Here is an 18701-nt window from a genome sequence, read left to right on the forward strand (position 1 = left end):
AGTTCGAGACCAGCCTGGCCAACATGGTGAAACCCCGTCTCTACTAAAAATACAAAAAATTAGCTGGGCGTAGTGCTGGGCGCCTGTAATCCCAGCTACTTAGGAGGCTGAGGCAGGAAAATCGTTTGAACCCGGGAGGCAGAGGTTGCAGTGAGCCAGGATCACGCCGCTGCACTCCAGCCCGGGCAACAGAGTGAGACTCTGTCTCAAAAAACAACAACAACAAAAAAAAACAGGCCCTAGACTGGATCCGGCCCGTGGGCCACAGTTTGCTGACCTCCACACTAATCCAAGCCAGCCACCTAGGAGTTCATCTTTGCTCTTGCTTTTCCTTTCCACCCCACACCTAGTCCAAAAGCCAGACCTACTGATTCTACTTCCAAAATATGTCTTGAATATCTTGATTGTCAACACCAACATCTCAGCCAGTGGTATCTCTCACTCAGCCCCTGAAGCACCCTCCTAACTGCAATTCCAACTTCCACTCTAGATCCCTTCTACACATTCTCCATACAGCGGAGCAACTAGTTTGATTTGTATACTAGATTATGTCTTTACTCCTCTGCTTAGAATCTTTAAATGATTTATCACCCCTTTGGAAAAAATGCAAACTCCCATCCATGGCCTTGAGTGTCCTGCCCACTTCTCCAGCCCCACCCTTCGTCACTTACCCCTGAACGGCTGCACTTCATCCAGGCTCTCATCATGTCTTAAATACACTGAATACTTTCTGCCTCAGGGCCTTTGCACATGCTACAAGCGCTACTCATAATGCAATTCCTCCCATTATTCACATAGCTAGTTCTGTCTCATCCTCAGCTCTGAGCCTACATGTGACATCCTTGGAGAGGCCTTATGTCTATCACAGACACAGTCAATCAGTCGCCCTTTCAAAATGTCAGGTAGTGAAAGTGCTAAAATGAATAAGCACCTTTTTATTGTCTGTCTCCAAAGTGAGACTGAAGTCCCATGAGGGCAGGCCTCGTATTTGTCTTGTTCATCACTGAAGCTCCAGGACCTAGTGTAGGGTCTGGCATAGAACAGGTACTTAATATATATTTGTGCAATGAATTAATGAGCAAAGATCCTGAATTTCTATATAGTTCGGTGTCTTCCAGATTGCCAGTCATCAGCCCATCAGGACACTGGTAATCAGTGCACTTAAAAAAAAAAGTTTAATAAATAAAAAATGAAATATTTTAAAGCTTTTTTTTTTTTTTTTTTGAGACAGAGTCTTGGTCTGTCGCCCAGGCTGGAGTGCAGTGGCGCGATCTCAGCTCACTGCAAGCTCCACCTCCCGGGTTCACACCATTCTCCTGCCTCAGCCTCCCGAGCAGGCAGGACTATAGGTGCCCACCACCATGCCCAGCTAATTTTTTTGTATTTTTATTAGAGACAGGGTTTCACTATGTTAGCCAGGATGGTCTCACTCTCCTGACCTCGTGGTTCGCCCGCCTTGGCCTCCCAAAGTGCTGGGATTACAGGTGTGAGCCACTGCACCTGGCCAAAGCATTTTTAAAATTAAGTAATATGTTATTCTGGAATAGAATTGGACCAAGGTATATCACATGTAGTAAATGTAATTATCAACTCATGAAATTCTGTTTAGTCTTAATCTATGTATGTACAAATAAACACACATATGCACATACGTAAATGGATGTGCACATCAGGAGGTCATGACGGAACCAAGTGTTTCATTTTGCCATTTAGTCACGTGCCTCATCATCATATTTTATTTCATTTAACATCTTTTAAGTTTATTTTGATATGTAAAATGGCAAACAAAAATCCACTAAAAACAAAAAATACATCTATGGTATGATAGCATTTATGTAAAAGTATATGGCAGCTTCGGCCGGGCGCGGCGGCTCACGCCTATAATCCCAGCACTTTGGGAGGCCGAGGCAGGCGGATCACAAGGTCAGCAGATCGAGACCACAGTGAAACCCTGTCTCTACTGAAAATACAAAAAATTAGCTGGGCACGGTGGCGGGCGCCTGTAATCCCAGCTACTCAGGAGGCTGAGGCAGGAGAATGGCGTGAACCTGGGAAGCGGAGCTTGCAGTGAGCTGAGATCACACCACTGCACTCCAGCCTGGGTGACAGAGTGAGACTCCATCTCAAAGAAAAAAAACAAAAAGGTACATGGCAGCTTGAAAGTTACCAGTTACTGGGGCCTACAATATGAGAAGCATCTTATATATGTTAGTTCTAGTCACAAAAATCCCAGGCTGGGCACAGAGACTCACACCTGTAATCCCAGCACTTTGGGAGGCCGAGGCGGGCAGATCATGAGGTCAGGAGCTCAAGACCAGCCTGGCTAACACGGTGAAACCCAGTGTCTACTAAAAATACAAAAAATTAGCTGGGCGTGGTGGCACCCGCCTGTAGTCCCAGCTACTCAGGAGGCTGAGGCAGGAGAATCGCTAGAACCCAGGAGGCGGAGGTTGCAGTGGACCAATATCGTGCCATTGCACTCCAGCCTGGGTGACAGAGTGAGACTCCATCTCAAAATAATAATAATAATAATATCTGATATGGCAGATGGCATCTCAAGGAATAAAACTGGCTTTTCCATTATATCGATCTTGGGACAAACTGGCAACTCCCAGGGGATAAAGTTGGATCTCTTTCTCTTAAGAACATTAAGAAACTCCAAATCAAGGATTTAAATGTAATAAGCTAAAACCAGGTAAAAAAACTCAAGAAAAACACTTTTTAATCTTAGAGTGAAAAATGCTTTCTAATCACGACTCAAAATCCAGAAGACTTAAAAGAAATGATTGCTAATTTTACTTAGAAAAGCAAAAATAAAAACTTCCTGTGGCAAAAAATTTCCACAGGAAGAGCCAACTGACAGATGTTACACAGGGAACACATACTTGCAATTTACATTACAGAAAAGAGGTGAATCTCATAGTACATTAAGAATTAGAGCATCGGCCGGGCGCGGTGGCTCACGCTTGTAATCCCAGCACTTTGGGAGGCCGAGGCGGGCAGATCACGAGGTCAGGAGATCGAGACCACGGTGAAACCCCGTCTCTACTAAAAATACAAACAAACAACAAAAAAAAATTAGCCGGGCGTGGTGGCGGGCGCCAGCTACTCAGAGAGGCTGAGGCAGGAGAATGGTGTGAACCCAGGAGGCGGAGCTTTCAGTGAGCCAAGATTGCACCACTGCACTCCAGCCTGGGCGACAGAGCGAAACTCCGTCTCAAAAAAAAAAAAAAAAAAAAAAAAAGAATTAGAGCATCTAGAAATTGATGAGAAAAAGACTAATAATTTATTCGAAAAACAGTCAAGGATATGGATAGACAGTTCACAGGAAAGGAACCATAATGGCTCAAACATATGAAAAGATGCTCAAGCTCACACTATTAAGAAGCTACATATTCAACTTACACTGAGATACCATTTTCCTCCTATTAGATTGGCAAAAATCCAAAAGTGTGACCACACACTCTACTGGAGAGGCTATAGAGAACCAGGTGTTCTCTTGCTCTTAACAGAGTGCAAACTGCTATGACCCTTTGTGCAGGACATATTGTTCGTGCTTGTTACAACGCAGATACAACTATTCCAATTCTGAGAATTTATCCTGCCAGTAAACTTCCATATGTAGAAAATGACATATCTAAAGGGTTATGACAGCAATATTTATGTTTTTTGTTTTTTGTTTTTATTTTTTTAATTGAGACAGAGTCTCGCTCTGTCACCCAGGCTGGAGTGCAGTGGTGCGATCTCAGCTCACTGCAATCTCCGCCTCTGGGTTCAAGCAATTCTCCTGCCTCAGCCCCCTGAGTAGCTGGAACTACAGGCACACGCCACCATGCCTGGCTGATTTTTGTATTTTTAGTAGAGACAGGGTTTCACCATGTTGGCCAGGCTGGTCTTGAACTCCTAACCTCAAGTGATCTGCCTGCCTCAGCCTCCCAAAGTGCTGAGATTACAGGCGTGAGCCACCATGCCCAGCCAACAGCAACATTTGTAATAGTAAAAGAATGAGTCAGTCCAGTGTCCATCTACAGAGTATTTAATAAATTGTCATATTTATTTAGTGCATTTACATTTATAAAAGAAGCTGGAGAAGCTGTCTAGAAATGAGGACATGAAAAGATTTCCAAGACAGATTTTCAGGGAAAAAAAAAAAAAAGCCAAGTGCAACACAGCAAATAGTACTTTTACTTAAATTAGGGGGTGGGGAGGAAATACATAAAATCAACACATATATATGTATATATAAAAATATAGTCACAATTGTTTGTATTTACATAAAGCAATTGTGGAAGAATAGTACACAAGAAACTACTAAAAACAGTTACCTAGAAATGAGGAGGGGATAGATGAGGAACAAAGATAGAATCAAGACTTGTCACTGTCCATCTTTTTTAGGCTGTGTGAATTTTGAAATATAGGCATGCATTACCTATATTTAAAATGAAATTTTACCACATTACCACATTTAAAATGAAACAAAAGGCATTTGAGATTTCTAAAAATCTGAAATGTGGTAGAATTATCATACTTCCAAGAAGCGAATAACTAAAAAGGAATAAATATGTCAAAAGACGTGAGATAGAAAGCAACAGCTCAGCTTTGAGGGCCCAGCAAGCAGGCGGAGTGGAGGTCACACACTCGCCTCTGCAAGGAAGGGGTTCAACACAGAGTGCCTGGGGGAGGTGTTGGGGGGGTGCAGGGGGGCAGGAAGAGGGCCACTCACCAGCTGCAGCCCCAGAGGCTCAGTACTGGGTGTATCAGAAACCACAAGAAGCCAAGCCAGGTGAGGACCCAAAACAAAACCAGGATGCTCTGAAAAAGAAACCTAAGACTAGGCCAGGCGCAGTGGCTCACGCCTGTAATCCCAGCACTTTGGGAGGCCAAGGAAGGCAGATCATTTGAGGCCAGGAGTTCAAGACCAGCCTGTCCAACATGGCAAAACCCCATCTCTACTAAAAAATACAAAAATTAGCCGGGCGTGGTGGCGGGCACCTGTAGTCACAGGTACTCGGGAGGCTGGGGCAGGAGAATCACTTGAACCCAGGAGGCAGAGATTGCAGTGAGCCAAGATCACACCACTGCACTCTAGCCTGGCTGACAGAGCGAGATTCCATCTTACAAACAAAACAAAAAAAAGCGCAAAGATATTTCCCAGACCTGAAGATCACCTGCAGACACAGAGGTCCCCTGGATGCAGGTCTCAACACAAGCAATGAAAAAGATCCACAGGTAAGCACACACCATGAAATTCCAGAGCACCTGTGAAAAAGAACCTGAAAGCTTCCAGAGAAAAATATATCCTATCCTAGACAAAGGAACAGAAATCAAACTGGCCTGACCCATTCTCAACAGCAAAATCCTACTCCAGACCCCATTCCACATGGAGCAACATTGTTGATATTCAATCAAGGACTTTATGTCCCACCAGGCTATCAATCAGGTGTGGGAATAAAGGCACTTCCTGACATGTAAGCACTCCAAAGTTCAAGCTCCCATCACCCTTTCCTAGGAAGCCACCAACGGTGTGCTTCACCTAAACGAGGGAGTTGACACTCATCTACAACACCCGACATGGCTTGGGGACTTGTTCACATCAGCAATCACTCATCTCAGCAGGGCAGAAGCTACTGACCCTGGAGCCAGGGTGGCCCAGGTTTAAAGCCCGGGCTCTGCCATTTAATGAGCAGTGCAAATTGTCTTCAGGGAGAAGATTGTACATGTTGGCGCCAATGAGAGCAAGTGGCCCAGGTCTTACCCGGGGCTGTGCTGGCTGCAGACACTGCCCTGCCTCCCACCTCGCCAGTCCCCTCTTCCCTTTGGACTCCTCTCCCTTTGCTTTCAGTATTAAACAGGCTCTTTCCTGGCAGGTGGTGGCACACTGTGTGTGCAAACACAGACTCAGGAGATCTCTGCAAGGGGAACCTCCCAGGAACTGTGTCCCTTCTGCTGCCAAACCACCACCCCCCAATTCGGGCATTCTGCTCTTTAATGCTCACCCCAGGAGGGGTCTGGATCTTGCTTTTGATAAGGCAGACGCCAATGCTTCTCACTCCTATGCTACTTCTAACTCCCTGCTGTGGTTTTATATCACTGCCCTTAATTTATGTTGGGGCCACCATGTGAGTTTATAGATGGGGAGGCAGCACGTTCAGCATGGGAAATGACAAGGCCCAGGTTCCAGCTGTCCTTATTTTCACCACTCATGTGTGCACGGGGACTCATTCAGCCATAACGCTCTTAGTTAAAAAAAAAAAAAAAAAAATCTGAGTAACAAAGATGCCTCCCAAGATATAGATGGGCCTCAAGGGATTCCTGCTGAGCTATTTTCGGCCCAGAGAAGTGAGACAGGGGAAGTGGCGGGACAGAATGGTCCCAGCAGTTACAAAGGTGGCAAGCCCTCATCTGGAGCAGGACAGCTGTGGAAGAACAGGCTGGCACCGCACAGCAGCATAAGGCGGCCACTGTGAGCTGAAAGTGGCTTTGGTGGCCCCCATAACCTTCACCGTGACCAGCCCAGGCTGGCCCAATGTAACCCCACTGTCCAGCGCATCTCTGTCCACTCAGGCGGCCCCCAGCATGTAACTGCATCCTCATTTCTCTTTCTCCATGGGGGCCTGTTCCATCCATTCTCCGATGGCAGAAATCATGCCCTAAACCCCCTGGACTCCTAAGGCTCACCCCGATGACCCTCCACACTATCTGCCCGGTGGAGACACTCAATTGCTGCAGCTACCAATAGGCTTCTCACCGTCATTGAGAGGCCCTGGTGGGGGAGAAGCAAACAATGACATAATCGAGAAAAATGATCCGTCATGACACTCTCTGAAAGCCCTCAAAGGGATGATTATGAACAATTGAGGAAATCTGGCCATTTGTTTCTGCCCTTCCCTTCATCCGCTGCTCTGAAATTCCCCAGAGGAATAAACATGAAAAGTACCCCATAGAATAAAAGGATACCAAATCCGATAAGTAAGATTCCTCATGCTGAATCGCAGATGAGAATGAACGTCACTCTCTAGGTTCCAATAATGATCTCCAATATTTAATATGGTTGAAAATTTGGGCAGTAACTAAGCTCTGTTTGTTGGTTTATTTGTTTTGGAGACGGTCTCGCTCTGTTGCACAGGCTGGAGTGCAGCGGTGCAATCATGTTTCACCATAGCCTCAGCCTCCTATCTCAGCCTCCTGAGCGCCTAGGACTACAAGTGTAAGCCACAATGCCTAGATCATTTTTTTTTTTTCATTTTTTTGTGGAGACGAGGGGTCTCACTTTGTTGCCTAGGCTGGTCTTGAACCCCTGGCCTCAAGTGATTCTTCCACCTCAGCCTCCCAAAGTGCTGGGATTACAGGCATGAGCTACTGCATCAGACCTAACTTTACATATTCCAACCTCCAACCTAACTCAACATCAACTCTATAGCTGGGACAAGGTCCCTTCTGCTCTCGCACATGCCCTGGTGTGCGGTGGGTGAGGGGTCGGATCTCACTAAGTGCCCCAGGGAGCTCAGCATCCGAGCAGCACCCATTCCAGGGACATCTCGAGGCTGTGGCCACAGCTGCATTTGCAGAAAGGCAAGGCAAGGCTCACCTGTGTAATGCCCACCTTGCAGGTTGCCGTGGTGGTTGCAGACGGCGTACAGGTCGTACAGGAAGTCCAGAGGGTAACTGGTGGGCAGGCAGCCCGGCTGCTTCCAGGAAGGCCAGGGGCCCAGTCCTGCCTCGGGGCTGGTGCTTCTCTGGGCCACATGGGGAGCCATGTTGAGTCCAGAGAGCGGAAACTTCACCAGCGTGGAGAGCTTGTTTCTTCTCTCGCCCACCTGGCAGAACCTTTTGAGATGGATGATGAGGATGTCAGGCAGCGTCCACAAACTCAGCTTCACCATCCCCTGCTGCAGGACTTGGCAGTGGGGACACTTCCAGGCGTCGTCCTGGGCCAGCTGGAAAGGAAACCACCCAGACTGTGAGGCCCGCGCGGCACATGGCCAACCCGCTAAAGGCAGCCAGCCCCCTTCCCGGCCGGGGCATGGACCCCCAGGGGGGACCTGCTCCTCCTTGGTGTAGAACTGAAAACATTCGTCCAAGGTACAGCTGTGCTGCTGGTGCGCCTGCTGCTGCTGCCACACGCTGTCGGCATCCTGCGCTCGCTCCTCCTGGAGGCTCCCGAACAGGCTGCATGGAGAGGACACCCGCGGCCTTCAGGACTTTCCCGCTCCCAGACGGGTTTCGTCTATGTCTCTACTCACAGCAAACCCGTCGGAAGGCATTGGCCAGGCCACGCTACCGTGCCCTGCCTATGGGTTCCTGGAGAGCTGCAGGCATCCTTCTGACTCAGCACTATTTTTACTGGAATTCTCTCTCCCCACCAGCTCCTACACGGCAGGTCCTTGGCTTATTCATCTTTGTTTTCCTCATCCTAGCACAGGGCCTGGCACCTAGAAGTTGATCAATAAATACTTGCTGGACTGAATGACGTCCTTTCTTAAAGTAAGGCTGATGCCCTCAGTGTTCCAGAGGTAGCCAAGTATGGTGATGAGGAACACAGACTCCAGCCAGAGGGTCTGGGTTCAAATCCCAGCTCTGCCAATGTACGAGCTGTGTGCCCTCCAGCAACTGCTTAACCTCTCTGTGCCTCAGTTTCCACCTCTGAAAAATGTGGATTACAGGATTATCCACCCCAGACCACCCACACATAGGGTATAATGAAGATTAAATAAATCCCCTATACACACGTGTTCAGAGGAGTGACTGGCACGGGGTGAGTGGGTGGGTGCTACGTAACTGTCTACGGTGACTGCAGTTACTACTCCTGACATCACCCACCACCATCACCGTCACTCCATTCCTGTCACTGTTATTTCCATACAGAAAATTCTCACTCAGGCATCTCGCAGGAACAGGTTACACTGGCTCAAAGATGTGTGCACCCTGCCTGCAGCCGTGCTGGGGGAAGCTGCGTCCAACGAAACCTGGGCCCAGACAGGCCCTGTCTCAGCTCTGCGGGAGGCAAATTCCCTTGAACTCACCGCTCCTTGACAGAGCTTTCCCACTCCACCGCCAGCTTGACATGTGGAGGGCCTCCTGGCCTCCTGAGATGCAAAACCCTGAAGAGAGAACAAGGGAGCCCATCAGAAGACACGGGGCCTCCTTCCCACAGCTCTGCAGGGCTCAGCAGTCTCCCCCGCAACCCGAGGACTGATGTTCCAAACAGAAATACCCAAAACTGCCTGTAAGGCAAGGTCAGCCATCCTCGGAGGCTGCTAAGTCTGCTGAAGGCTCCGTCTCAGACCTTCAGACCTACCTCATAGTGCCCTCCCCTCATTCCCATGGGAGCTTGTGAGCTCTGTAGATTTGGGGTTACTTTGAGGAAATAGATCAGCTGTTCACTGCGGCCCCAGCTACCTTCTCAATGTCTATAGGGCACTTCCACTTGACCATTCTACACAAATACCCAATACTGATGATGCCCAAAGAGAGCTGCTACCTTTCCCCCCACTGCAATGCAGAAGGAGCACCCTTAAGCCCCCCTCCACAACCTAAGAAGTCTTCTCCTTCCACACACTCCAGTGCCTGTCAACCTGTAGCTCTTTCCAAGTACTTGGGCCCAGCCCATTTCAGAAAAGGTGGATCAGCCTCAATACAGAAGAGATGGTAAGAGAGCAAAGTGGAGGACATGAGGTTTTATCCTGAAATCAATAGGAAGAGATACAAGTGATGGCAATGTCCGCACCCAAAGGAGTGTTTCAAATGTGTTGCAAGAAAAGGGGGGATGTCAGATGAGTCCCAAGCTATCACTAAGATGATCTGATAAAAGGTTTTGAGCTCATGCAAGGCACAAAGTCCTGTGGCTGAGCACGGACAGGTCTGAGCTGGAGTTGTGGCACCTTCCTGCGTGAGCCAGGAGGGAGCGAGGAACAAGGCGTGTCTGAGAGAAGTTATCCCAGCCCGGCGAGCCCTGATGCATTGGGAAAAACACTGATTGCCCCTCATTTTCCTGTAGACGGGGAGAACCATGCTGTGGGGATGTTGCTACCACCTCGTCCTCACTCCTTCCAAAGGAGAAGCGCCTTATCTGATGGGTGGGATTGTAGAAGAAGGTGGGCTCTACCTCCCGTCATTAGGCCTACCTATGTCCTACAAGCTAGCCACCTGCCATTCTCCCCCATCTGTGCCTTTGCGTTTCCTGGAAGCAGCTCTGCCTTGCAGGTGGAAGACTGGAAGTATGTGACAAATATTCCATTCAGAGGAGACAAACTGAGGACCCCCAGATCTGAGCTTCTTTCTTTAGGTCCCCCAAATTCTCCATTTCCACAATGAAGGAGACCTGCCATTGGGGAGATCTGCCTTGGCAGAGGTCCGCAGGTGCATAATTTAATTCTGGGGAAACACATCTGAAAGCCCAAATTGGACTCACATCTAAGCTGCATCCTTAAATCAGTCTTACGAATAAACCTAAAATTTACATCTCTTTCTGCCTCAATCCACAGTCTACTTTTCAACTGGAATTTGAACATGGAAGTGGAAAAGGAAAACTGGTACCTTCATGCTCCAAGTTTATTGTACAAAACTCAGTTTATTGTACAAAACTCCTTAGGTCCCAGAAAGAAAGAGGTGTGGCTGTCACCCAACTTCCCTCTTTACATGGAAATCAGATTGTCACTAGAGGGTGAGATTATCTGCCCCGACCACAACTCTGATACAAAAAGAAAGAGGGCCTTATTTAATGTTTATGGAGCCATGCTACTCTAAGAAATGTACATACCTAACAATCCCCACCCTTAAGGGGCTGATAGGCTAATGGGAGGAGCACACAAAGAGATCATTCTAATGCACTCAGGTGTCTGGGGACACACACCCCAGGCTGCTCTGGAGGACAGATGGGCAGGACTCGGCCAGAGGAATGACTGAGACCTCAAAAGCAAATGCAACATAAACAAACATTGAAAAATGTGACTTAATTAAACTAGAGAGGTCTGCACAGCAAAAGAAGCTATCAACAGAATAAAGAGGCAGCCTACAGGATGGGAGAAAATTTTTGCAAACTATGCATCTGACAAAGGACTAATATCCAGAATATATAAGGAACTTAAGTCAACAAAAACAAATAATCCTATTAAAAAGTGGGCAAAGGACATGAAAGACACCACTCCAAAGAAGACATACAAGTGGCCAACAAACATATTAAAAACTGTTCCACAGCACTAACCATCGGGGAAATGCAAATTAAAGCCACAATGAAATACCGTCTCACATCAGTCAGATGGCTATTATTAAAAGGTCAGAAAATAACAGATATTGGCAAGGATGCAGAGAAAAGAGAATACTTAGACACTGTTGGTTGGAATGTAAATTAGTTCAACTCCTATGGAAAAACGTATGATGATTTCTCAAAGAACTAAAAATAGAACTACCATTCAACTCAGCAATTCTGCTCCTGAGTATCATCCCAAAGGAAAATAAATCATTGTATCAAAAAGACACCTGCACTCACATGTTTATCAGCACTAGTCATAATGGTAAGGCCATGGAGTCAACCCGGGTGTCCATCAGTGGTGGACTGGATAAAGAAAATGTGGTACCTGTACACCACAGAACACTACACAGCCAAAAAAAAAAAAAAAAATGAATTCCTGTTTTTTGCAGCAACGTGGATGAAAATGGAGGCCATTATCCTAAGTGAATGAATGCAGAAACAGAAAATCAAATACCACATGTTCTCATCTATAAGTGAGAGCTAAACCATGGGTACACATGGACATAAAGACAGGAGCCATAGACATTGAGCACTGCAAAATGGGGGAGGGAAGAAGGGAGAGAGGGTTGAAAAACTATTTATTGAGTACTATGCTCACTATTTGAGTGATGGGTTCTATAGAACGCAAACCCCAGCATTACATAATATATCCATGTAAAAACCTGCACATGTACCCATGGATCTTAAAAAAAAAAAAAAAAGTATGTAAGTGAGAAGACAACATTCACCCAAGAAAGTTATAGAAAAATAAATGAATAATAAACAAAACTTTAAGAAATTTTTATCTTTATTTTTATTTTATTTATTTATTTTTGAGACAGAGTCTTGCTCTGTTGCCCAGGCTGGAGTGCAGTGGAACAATCTCAGCTCACTGCAAGCTCCGCATCCTGGATTCAAGCGATTCTCCTGCCTCAGCCTCCCAAGTAGCTGGGATTACAGGTGTGCGCCACCATGCCTTGCTAATTTTTGTATTTTCAGTAGAAATGCGGTTTCACCACGTTGGGCAGGCTGGGCCTGAACTTTTGGCCTCAGGTGATCCACCCACCTTGGCCTCCCGAAGTGCTGGGATTACAAGCGTGAGCCACCGTGCCTGGCCCAAAAATTTAATGAATTTTTTTTAAAAAGTCAGCCAGGGGAACCAGAGAGGAAAAGGACACACAGGTGGAGGGCTCGGCAGTAGAGGGCAGGCTGTGTGCCCTCTACTGGAAAGTCCCAGCACAGTGAGGGACAGGCCACATGGAGAGGCAGGGCCTTGTAGGCCACCTTCACAAGTGTGGACTTTATCCCGTGGGCACTGGGAGGCCACCCAGTGGTTTATAACACGTAAGAGATTAGAAGGGATCAGGGATGATGCCAGGTTCCTAGCTTGAGGTCCTGACTAGATGGTGGTGTCACCATTTAGACACAAAGGTGGGAAAGGAAAAGCTTTAAGCAAGAAGAGTTCAGACTGGCAAGTGTTTAGTTACCAGTGTCTATGAGGCATTTAAGTAAGACAGGCAGGTCTGCAATCCAGAGAAAAATCTGGGCAGGAGATATGGATCTGGGAGACTTTGGCCTAAAGGTGGCAGACAGAACCAAGAGTAAGATCACCCAGGGATGGGGCCAGCCATGGTGGTTCACACCTGTAATCCCAGCACTTTGGGAGGCAGAGGCGGGCAGATTGCCTGAGCTCAGGAGTTCATGACCAGCCTGGGCAACATGGTGAAACCCCGTCTATACTAAAATACAAAAAATTAGCCAGGCGTGGCAGCGTGCACCTATAGTCCCAGCTGCTCGGGAGGCTGAGGCAGGAGAATTTCTTGAACCCGGGAGGTGGAGGTTGCAGTGAGCCGAGATCGTGCCACTGCACTCCAGCCTGGGTGACAGAGTGAGACTCTGTCTAAAACAAAACAAAACAAACACCCATAAATGGAACCCAGAGGCCAGGGGTGGAATGCTGAGACGCAATAATATTTGAGCATCCCAGAGAGGGAGAGGAAGATTTCAAGCAGACAAAAAAAATTCTAGGAGATATATTTCTAGGTGGTGTATACATACAATGGAATATTATTCAGCCTTCAAAAGGAAGGAAATTCTAACATGTGCTACAACATGGGTGAACCTTGAAAACATGGTGCTTAGTGAATTAAGCCAAACACAAAAGGATAAACACAATGATTCCTGTTACCTAAGGCATCTACAGTTGTCAAATTCACAGTGACAGACAGTGGAGTGGTGGTTTCCAGAGACTGAGGAAGAAGAAGGGGAGGGATGTTGTGTGATGGGTACAGAGTTTCCATTTTGCAAGATGAAAGACTTTTGGAGATGGATGGTGGCAATGGATGTATAACAAGGTGAATGTAACAACTCCACTGAACTGTAGGCTTTCAAGTAGTTAAAATGTAATTTTGGCCCTGTGCGGTGGCTCATGCCCGTAATCCCAGAAGTTTGGGAGGCTGAGGCGTGTGGATCACGAGGTCAGGAGATCAAGCCCATCCTGGCTACCACGGTGAAACCCCGTCTCTACTAAAAATACAAAAAATTAGATGGGCGTGGTGGCACACACCTGTAGTCCCAGCTACTTGGAAGGCTGAGGCAGAAGAATCGCTTGAACCCAGGAGGCGGAGGTTGCAGTGAGCCAAGATTGCGCCATTGCATTCCAGCCTAGGTGACAGAGTGAGACTCCATCTCAAAAAAAAGTAATTTTACATTCTGTGTATTTTATCAAAAAGAAAAAAAGAATTTCCTATAGAACAAGGAGATGCTGGGTTAGGCATGGAAGAGGCAGGGCAAGGGCTAAATGGAGAGCCCTGGGAAAGAGGTAAGGTCACATCAGATGCCAGAGAGAGCTGTATCAGGAGGGCTGGGACTGGCATTGTGGGGTGGGGTGGGGATGGGAGTGGGGTGAACAGGGGCCAGACTGAGGTAAGATGTCCAGTGAATGGAAGGTGTGGGCCAGGAGGGGCGTGACCTCAAGAGAATATGCTTTAGGATGGTCAGCTTACTGTAGAACTCTACTCAATTCTAGTGCTTCTCAAACTACCTATGGTAAACAGTACGGTTTGTTTGATGGTTTGTTTCCAAACCACTGCAGACCAATACTTTTATAAAAAGAAATAATAGGCCAGGTGCAGTGGCTCACACCTGTAATCCCAACACTTTGGGAGGCAGAGGCAGGTGGATCACTTGAGGTCAGGAGTTCGAGACCAGCCTGACCAACATGATGAAACCCTGTCTCTACTAAAAATACAAAAATTAGCCAGGTGTGGTGACGCGTGCCTATAATCCCAGCTACTTGGGAGGCTGAGGCAGGAAAATCGCTCGAACCCAGAAGGCGGAGGCTGCAGGGAGCCGAGATTGCACCACTGCACTTGAGCCTGGAAGACAAAGCGAGACTCTGTCTCAAAAATAAATAAATAATTAATTGATTGATTAAAAAAAGTAGTGGCGGGTGAGGAAAGACATATAAAATATAAGTTCCGTTTTTAAAAGAAATTATCATATCCATCATATTACAGATTGCTCTGTCATACTGCTTTAACATTCGTAAGTGCTTCCTCTCAAGTTCTTGTCATGGGCTGGTGACAATCAGCTCATAGGCTGGCAGTTTACAGAACCACTTTGGGTTATCTCCAAGACTGAGTGTGGGAAGGGGGTTCCTCTTCCTGGGGCTCCCTCTCCCTGGGAGACCCAAGCAGGCCCTTGATGATCCTTCTCCTGCCTCCCTAACTCTGTAAAGCAAAAGCATCTGCCAGCCAAGCAGGATGTGGATGGGGTGTAGGTCACAGAACCTTCTGGCTCACCCGCTACCCTGGTTCCTGGTCTCTTTACAAGGGGAGAGGCCCATCTCAGTCAGGTTGAATTTGGCTGACCAAGTCAGGAAATCAGAGGACCTTACTGAGAACCTGGGGGTCTATGGGAAAATAAAGAGAAGTGCCAGACAGTTCATTTATAGAGCAGAACTGCCCCATAGATGTTGTAATGACCTGGGGATTGTTTTGCAAGGCCACACGCACCAGAAGGCTATCAAGGTAGCTACCAGAGACACAGCCATACTGGCTTTAAGCCTCAGACACAGTCCACAATCTCATAGTTTAGGACCAATGAATCAGCTGTAGAATCTTCACGTACCCTAGGGAGATATTCCTGTTGAATTCAGGAGCGTGACCTAATTGAACGAATTTGGTGTTTTGTTTTTGTTTTTGTTTTTTGAGATGGAGTCTTGCTCTGTCGCCCAGGCTGGAGTGCAGTGGTGCGATCTCGGCTCACTGCAACCTCCACCTCCCTGGTTCAAGCAATTCCCCTGCCTCAGCCTCCCAAGTAGCTAGGATTATAGGTGCGTGCTACCACGCCCGGCTAATTTTTTTGTATTTTTAGTAGAGATGGAGTTTCACCACGTTGGTCAGACTGGTCTCAAAATCCTGACCCCAGGCAATCCACCCATCTCAGCCTCCAAAAGTGCTGGGATTACAGGCGTGAACCACCATGCCCGGCTGAATTTGGGTTTTAGTTAGATCAATCTGGGTTCAAATTTGGGCTTGCCTATTAACTAGCTGTTTAAGTGTGATCAAGTTAACTAACCTCTGAGAACATTGGTGTCCCCCCCATCTTTGAAGTGGACATAACAGTGCCTCTCTAGACATAAGGGTTCAAAGCACAGAATCTGCCCAATGATCTAACATAGTGCCTGGTACTGGAGAGGTAAGTGATCAAGAATAACGAATACTATGAGCAATCTCATTGACATATACCCTCAAAGGACTCTGGTCAAATAAGAAAGTGTTCATTAACTTACTGAACCTGGACCTTCCCCCTTACCTGTCAACTGCCCAGTGACAGAGGGGACGACTGTCCTTCGGAGACAAATAGCTGCAGGCCACAGAGAGTCCTACGACACGGATGGAGAACAGAGACCCCAGGTTCTGCGAAGACAAAAACAGACATGGGTCATTATGTAGCCCCTATATTGATTTAAATTAGACACTAAAGTGGCGCCTACATTAAAAAATATAATCATTATTTTCCATAGTGTATTTTGAATATTCCCGTAATAATTAGAATTCAAAATTAAGAGACAAAAACTTCACTTTTTTCAAAGATTCACACTATACCTTGCAATGCAGTGATCTAATACTGTGTTTAATAACATTAAATCTTCCCCCCAAAAATGAACACAGTGTGTTTAAATAGCAAATGCTTAACTGGAGCAGATACTGGTACATTTAATGGAACATTAATCCATCATGTTAATTAATTTTTAATAGGTAACGTAACCTACTTTATTAAGATGAAAATCATCCCCACAATGAGACAATTTTCTAAAAGCCAGTTCATGTATATTCTACAGGCAAAGTAAATATTTATACATTTTAAAATAAGCCACATAAAGAGGTAACACCTTAGTTATTATTCTAAGATATGTGTTTATTATATGCTAACTTTTCTGAAATTGAAATGAGGCTTACAATGACATATTTAATGGAAGATGCCTCTTAAAAATTCAATGGAATGAACAACTCAATTGAAAAATGGGCAAACATTTGCGTAGATATTTCTCCAAAGATGTACAGATGGCCAAGAAGCCCATGAAAAGATCAGCAACATCATTAGTCATTAGAGAAATGCAAATCAAGACCACGTTGAGGTACCACTTCACACCCACTGGGATGGCTATAATTAAATTTTTTTTTTGAGGCAACGAAATCTCACTCTGTTGCCCAGGCTGGAGTGCAGTGGCACAATCTCGGCTCACTACAACCTCCGCCTCCCGAGTTCAAGTGATTCTCCTGCCTCAGCCTCCTGAGTAGCTGGAATTACAGGCACCTGCCATCACGCCTGGCTAATTTTTCTATTTTTAGTAGAGATGGGGTTTCACCATGTTGGCCAGGCTGCTCTTGAACTCCTGACCTCATGTGATCTGCCCACCTCGGCCTCCCAAAGTGCTGGGATTACAGGCATGAGCCACCGCGCCCAGCCTACAATTAGATATTTTTTATTTTTTATTTACTTATTTATTTATTTATTTATTTTGAGATGGAATCTCACTCTGTCACCCAGGTTGGAGTGCAGTGGCGCAATCTCGGCTCACTGCAAGCTCCGCCTCCCGGGTTCACGCCATTCTCTGCCTCAGCCTCCCAAGTAGCTGGGACTACAGGCACCCGCCACCACGCCCGGCTAATTATTTTGGTATTTTTAGTAAAGATGGGGTTTTACCATGTTAGCCAGGATGGTCTCGATCTCCTGACCTCACCCGCCTCGGCCTCCCAAAGTGCTGGGATTACAGGCGTGAGCCACCACACCTGGCCTAATTTTTTTTTTTTTAATGGAAAATAACAAGCATTGGCAAGAATTTGGAGAAACTGGAACACTTATGCATTGCTGGTGGGAATGTAAAATGGTACAGCTACTGTAGAAAACAGTTCAGCAGTTTCTCAAAAGGTTAAATGTTGAACTACCATATAACCTTTAATTCTCTTAGGTGTATATCTAAGAGTCGCGAGGAGGGGCTTGAACAGATATTTATACACCAATGTTCACAGCAGCATGATTTACAAGTCAAAAGAAAGAAACAACCTAAGTGTCCACCAACAATGGATAAACAAATTGTGGGATATATACACAACAGAATATTATTTAGCCTTAAAAATGAAGGCAGCCCAGTGCGGTGGCTCACGCCTGTAATCCCAGCACTTTGGGAGGCTGAGGCAGGTGGATCACCTGAGGTCAGGAGTTCGAGATCACCCTGACCAACATGGAGAAGCCCCATCACTACTAAAAATACAAAAAAAATTAGCTGGGTGTGGTGGCAGGCACCTATAATCCCAGCTACTCGGGAGGCTGAGGCAGGAGAATCACTTGAATCTGGGAGGTGGAGGTTGCAGTGAGCTGAGATCACGCCATTGCACTCCAGCCTGGGCAACAAAAGTGAAACTCCATCTCAAAAAAGAAAAAAAAAAATGAAGGAAATTCTGAGATATGCTACAACATAGATGACCCTTGAAAACATGACATTTAGTGAAATAAGCCAGATGTAAAAAGATAAATATTATATTATTCTAGTTATATAAGGCAGCTAAAATAGGAAAATTCATACAGATAGAAAGTAGAATGGTAGTTACAAGGAGCTAGGAGACAAGAAAACGGGGAGTCGCTGTTTAATAGGTATAGTTTGTTTGTTTGTTTATTTTTTTTGAGACAGTCTTGCTCTGTCACCCAGGCTGGAGTGCAGTGGTACGATCTCGGCTCACTACAAATTCCTCCTCCCCAGTTCAAGCGATTCTCCTGCCTCAGCCTCCCGGGTAGCTGGGATTACAGGCGCCCACCACCACACCTGGCTAATTTTTGTATTTTTAGTAGAGATGGGGTTTCACCATGTTGGCCAGGTTGGTCTTGAGCTCCTGACCTCAGGTGATCCGCCTGCCTCAGCCTCCCAAAGTGCTGGGATTACAGGCGTGAGCCACCACATCCGGCC

At 46.4% G+C, this 18701-nt stretch overlaps 1 protein-coding gene across 10 annotated transcripts in view; it reads right to left on the minus strand.

Moving 5' to 3' along the window:
• Positions 1-18701, minus strand: part of USP43 (ubiquitin specific peptidase 43) — an 85064-nt gene that overhangs the window by 20350 nt on the left and 46013 nt on the right. For 6 of the 10 annotated variants that reach the window (XM_055257262.2, XM_055257272.2, XM_063629442.1 and 3 more), the window contains 3 exons: positions 16049-16152; positions 9024-9101; positions 7589-8169 (listed from right to left, as the gene is read on the minus strand). In XM_055257262.2, coding sequence (XP_055113237.2) covers positions 7589-8169; positions 9024-9101; positions 16049-16152 — 763 coding nt within the window. The remainder of the gene's footprint in view (positions 1-7588; positions 8170-9023; positions 9102-16048; positions 16153-18701) is intronic. The other 4 variants (XM_063629446.1, XM_063629445.1, XM_063629447.1 and 1 more) reach the window with 3 other exon arrangements.

This window comes from Symphalangus syndactylus, chromosome 20 (assembly GCF_028878055.3).
Source record: "Symphalangus syndactylus isolate Jambi chromosome 20, NHGRI_mSymSyn1-v2.1_pri, whole genome shotgun sequence".
NCBI lineage: Eukaryota > Metazoa > Chordata > Mammalia > Primates > Hylobatidae > Symphalangus > Symphalangus syndactylus.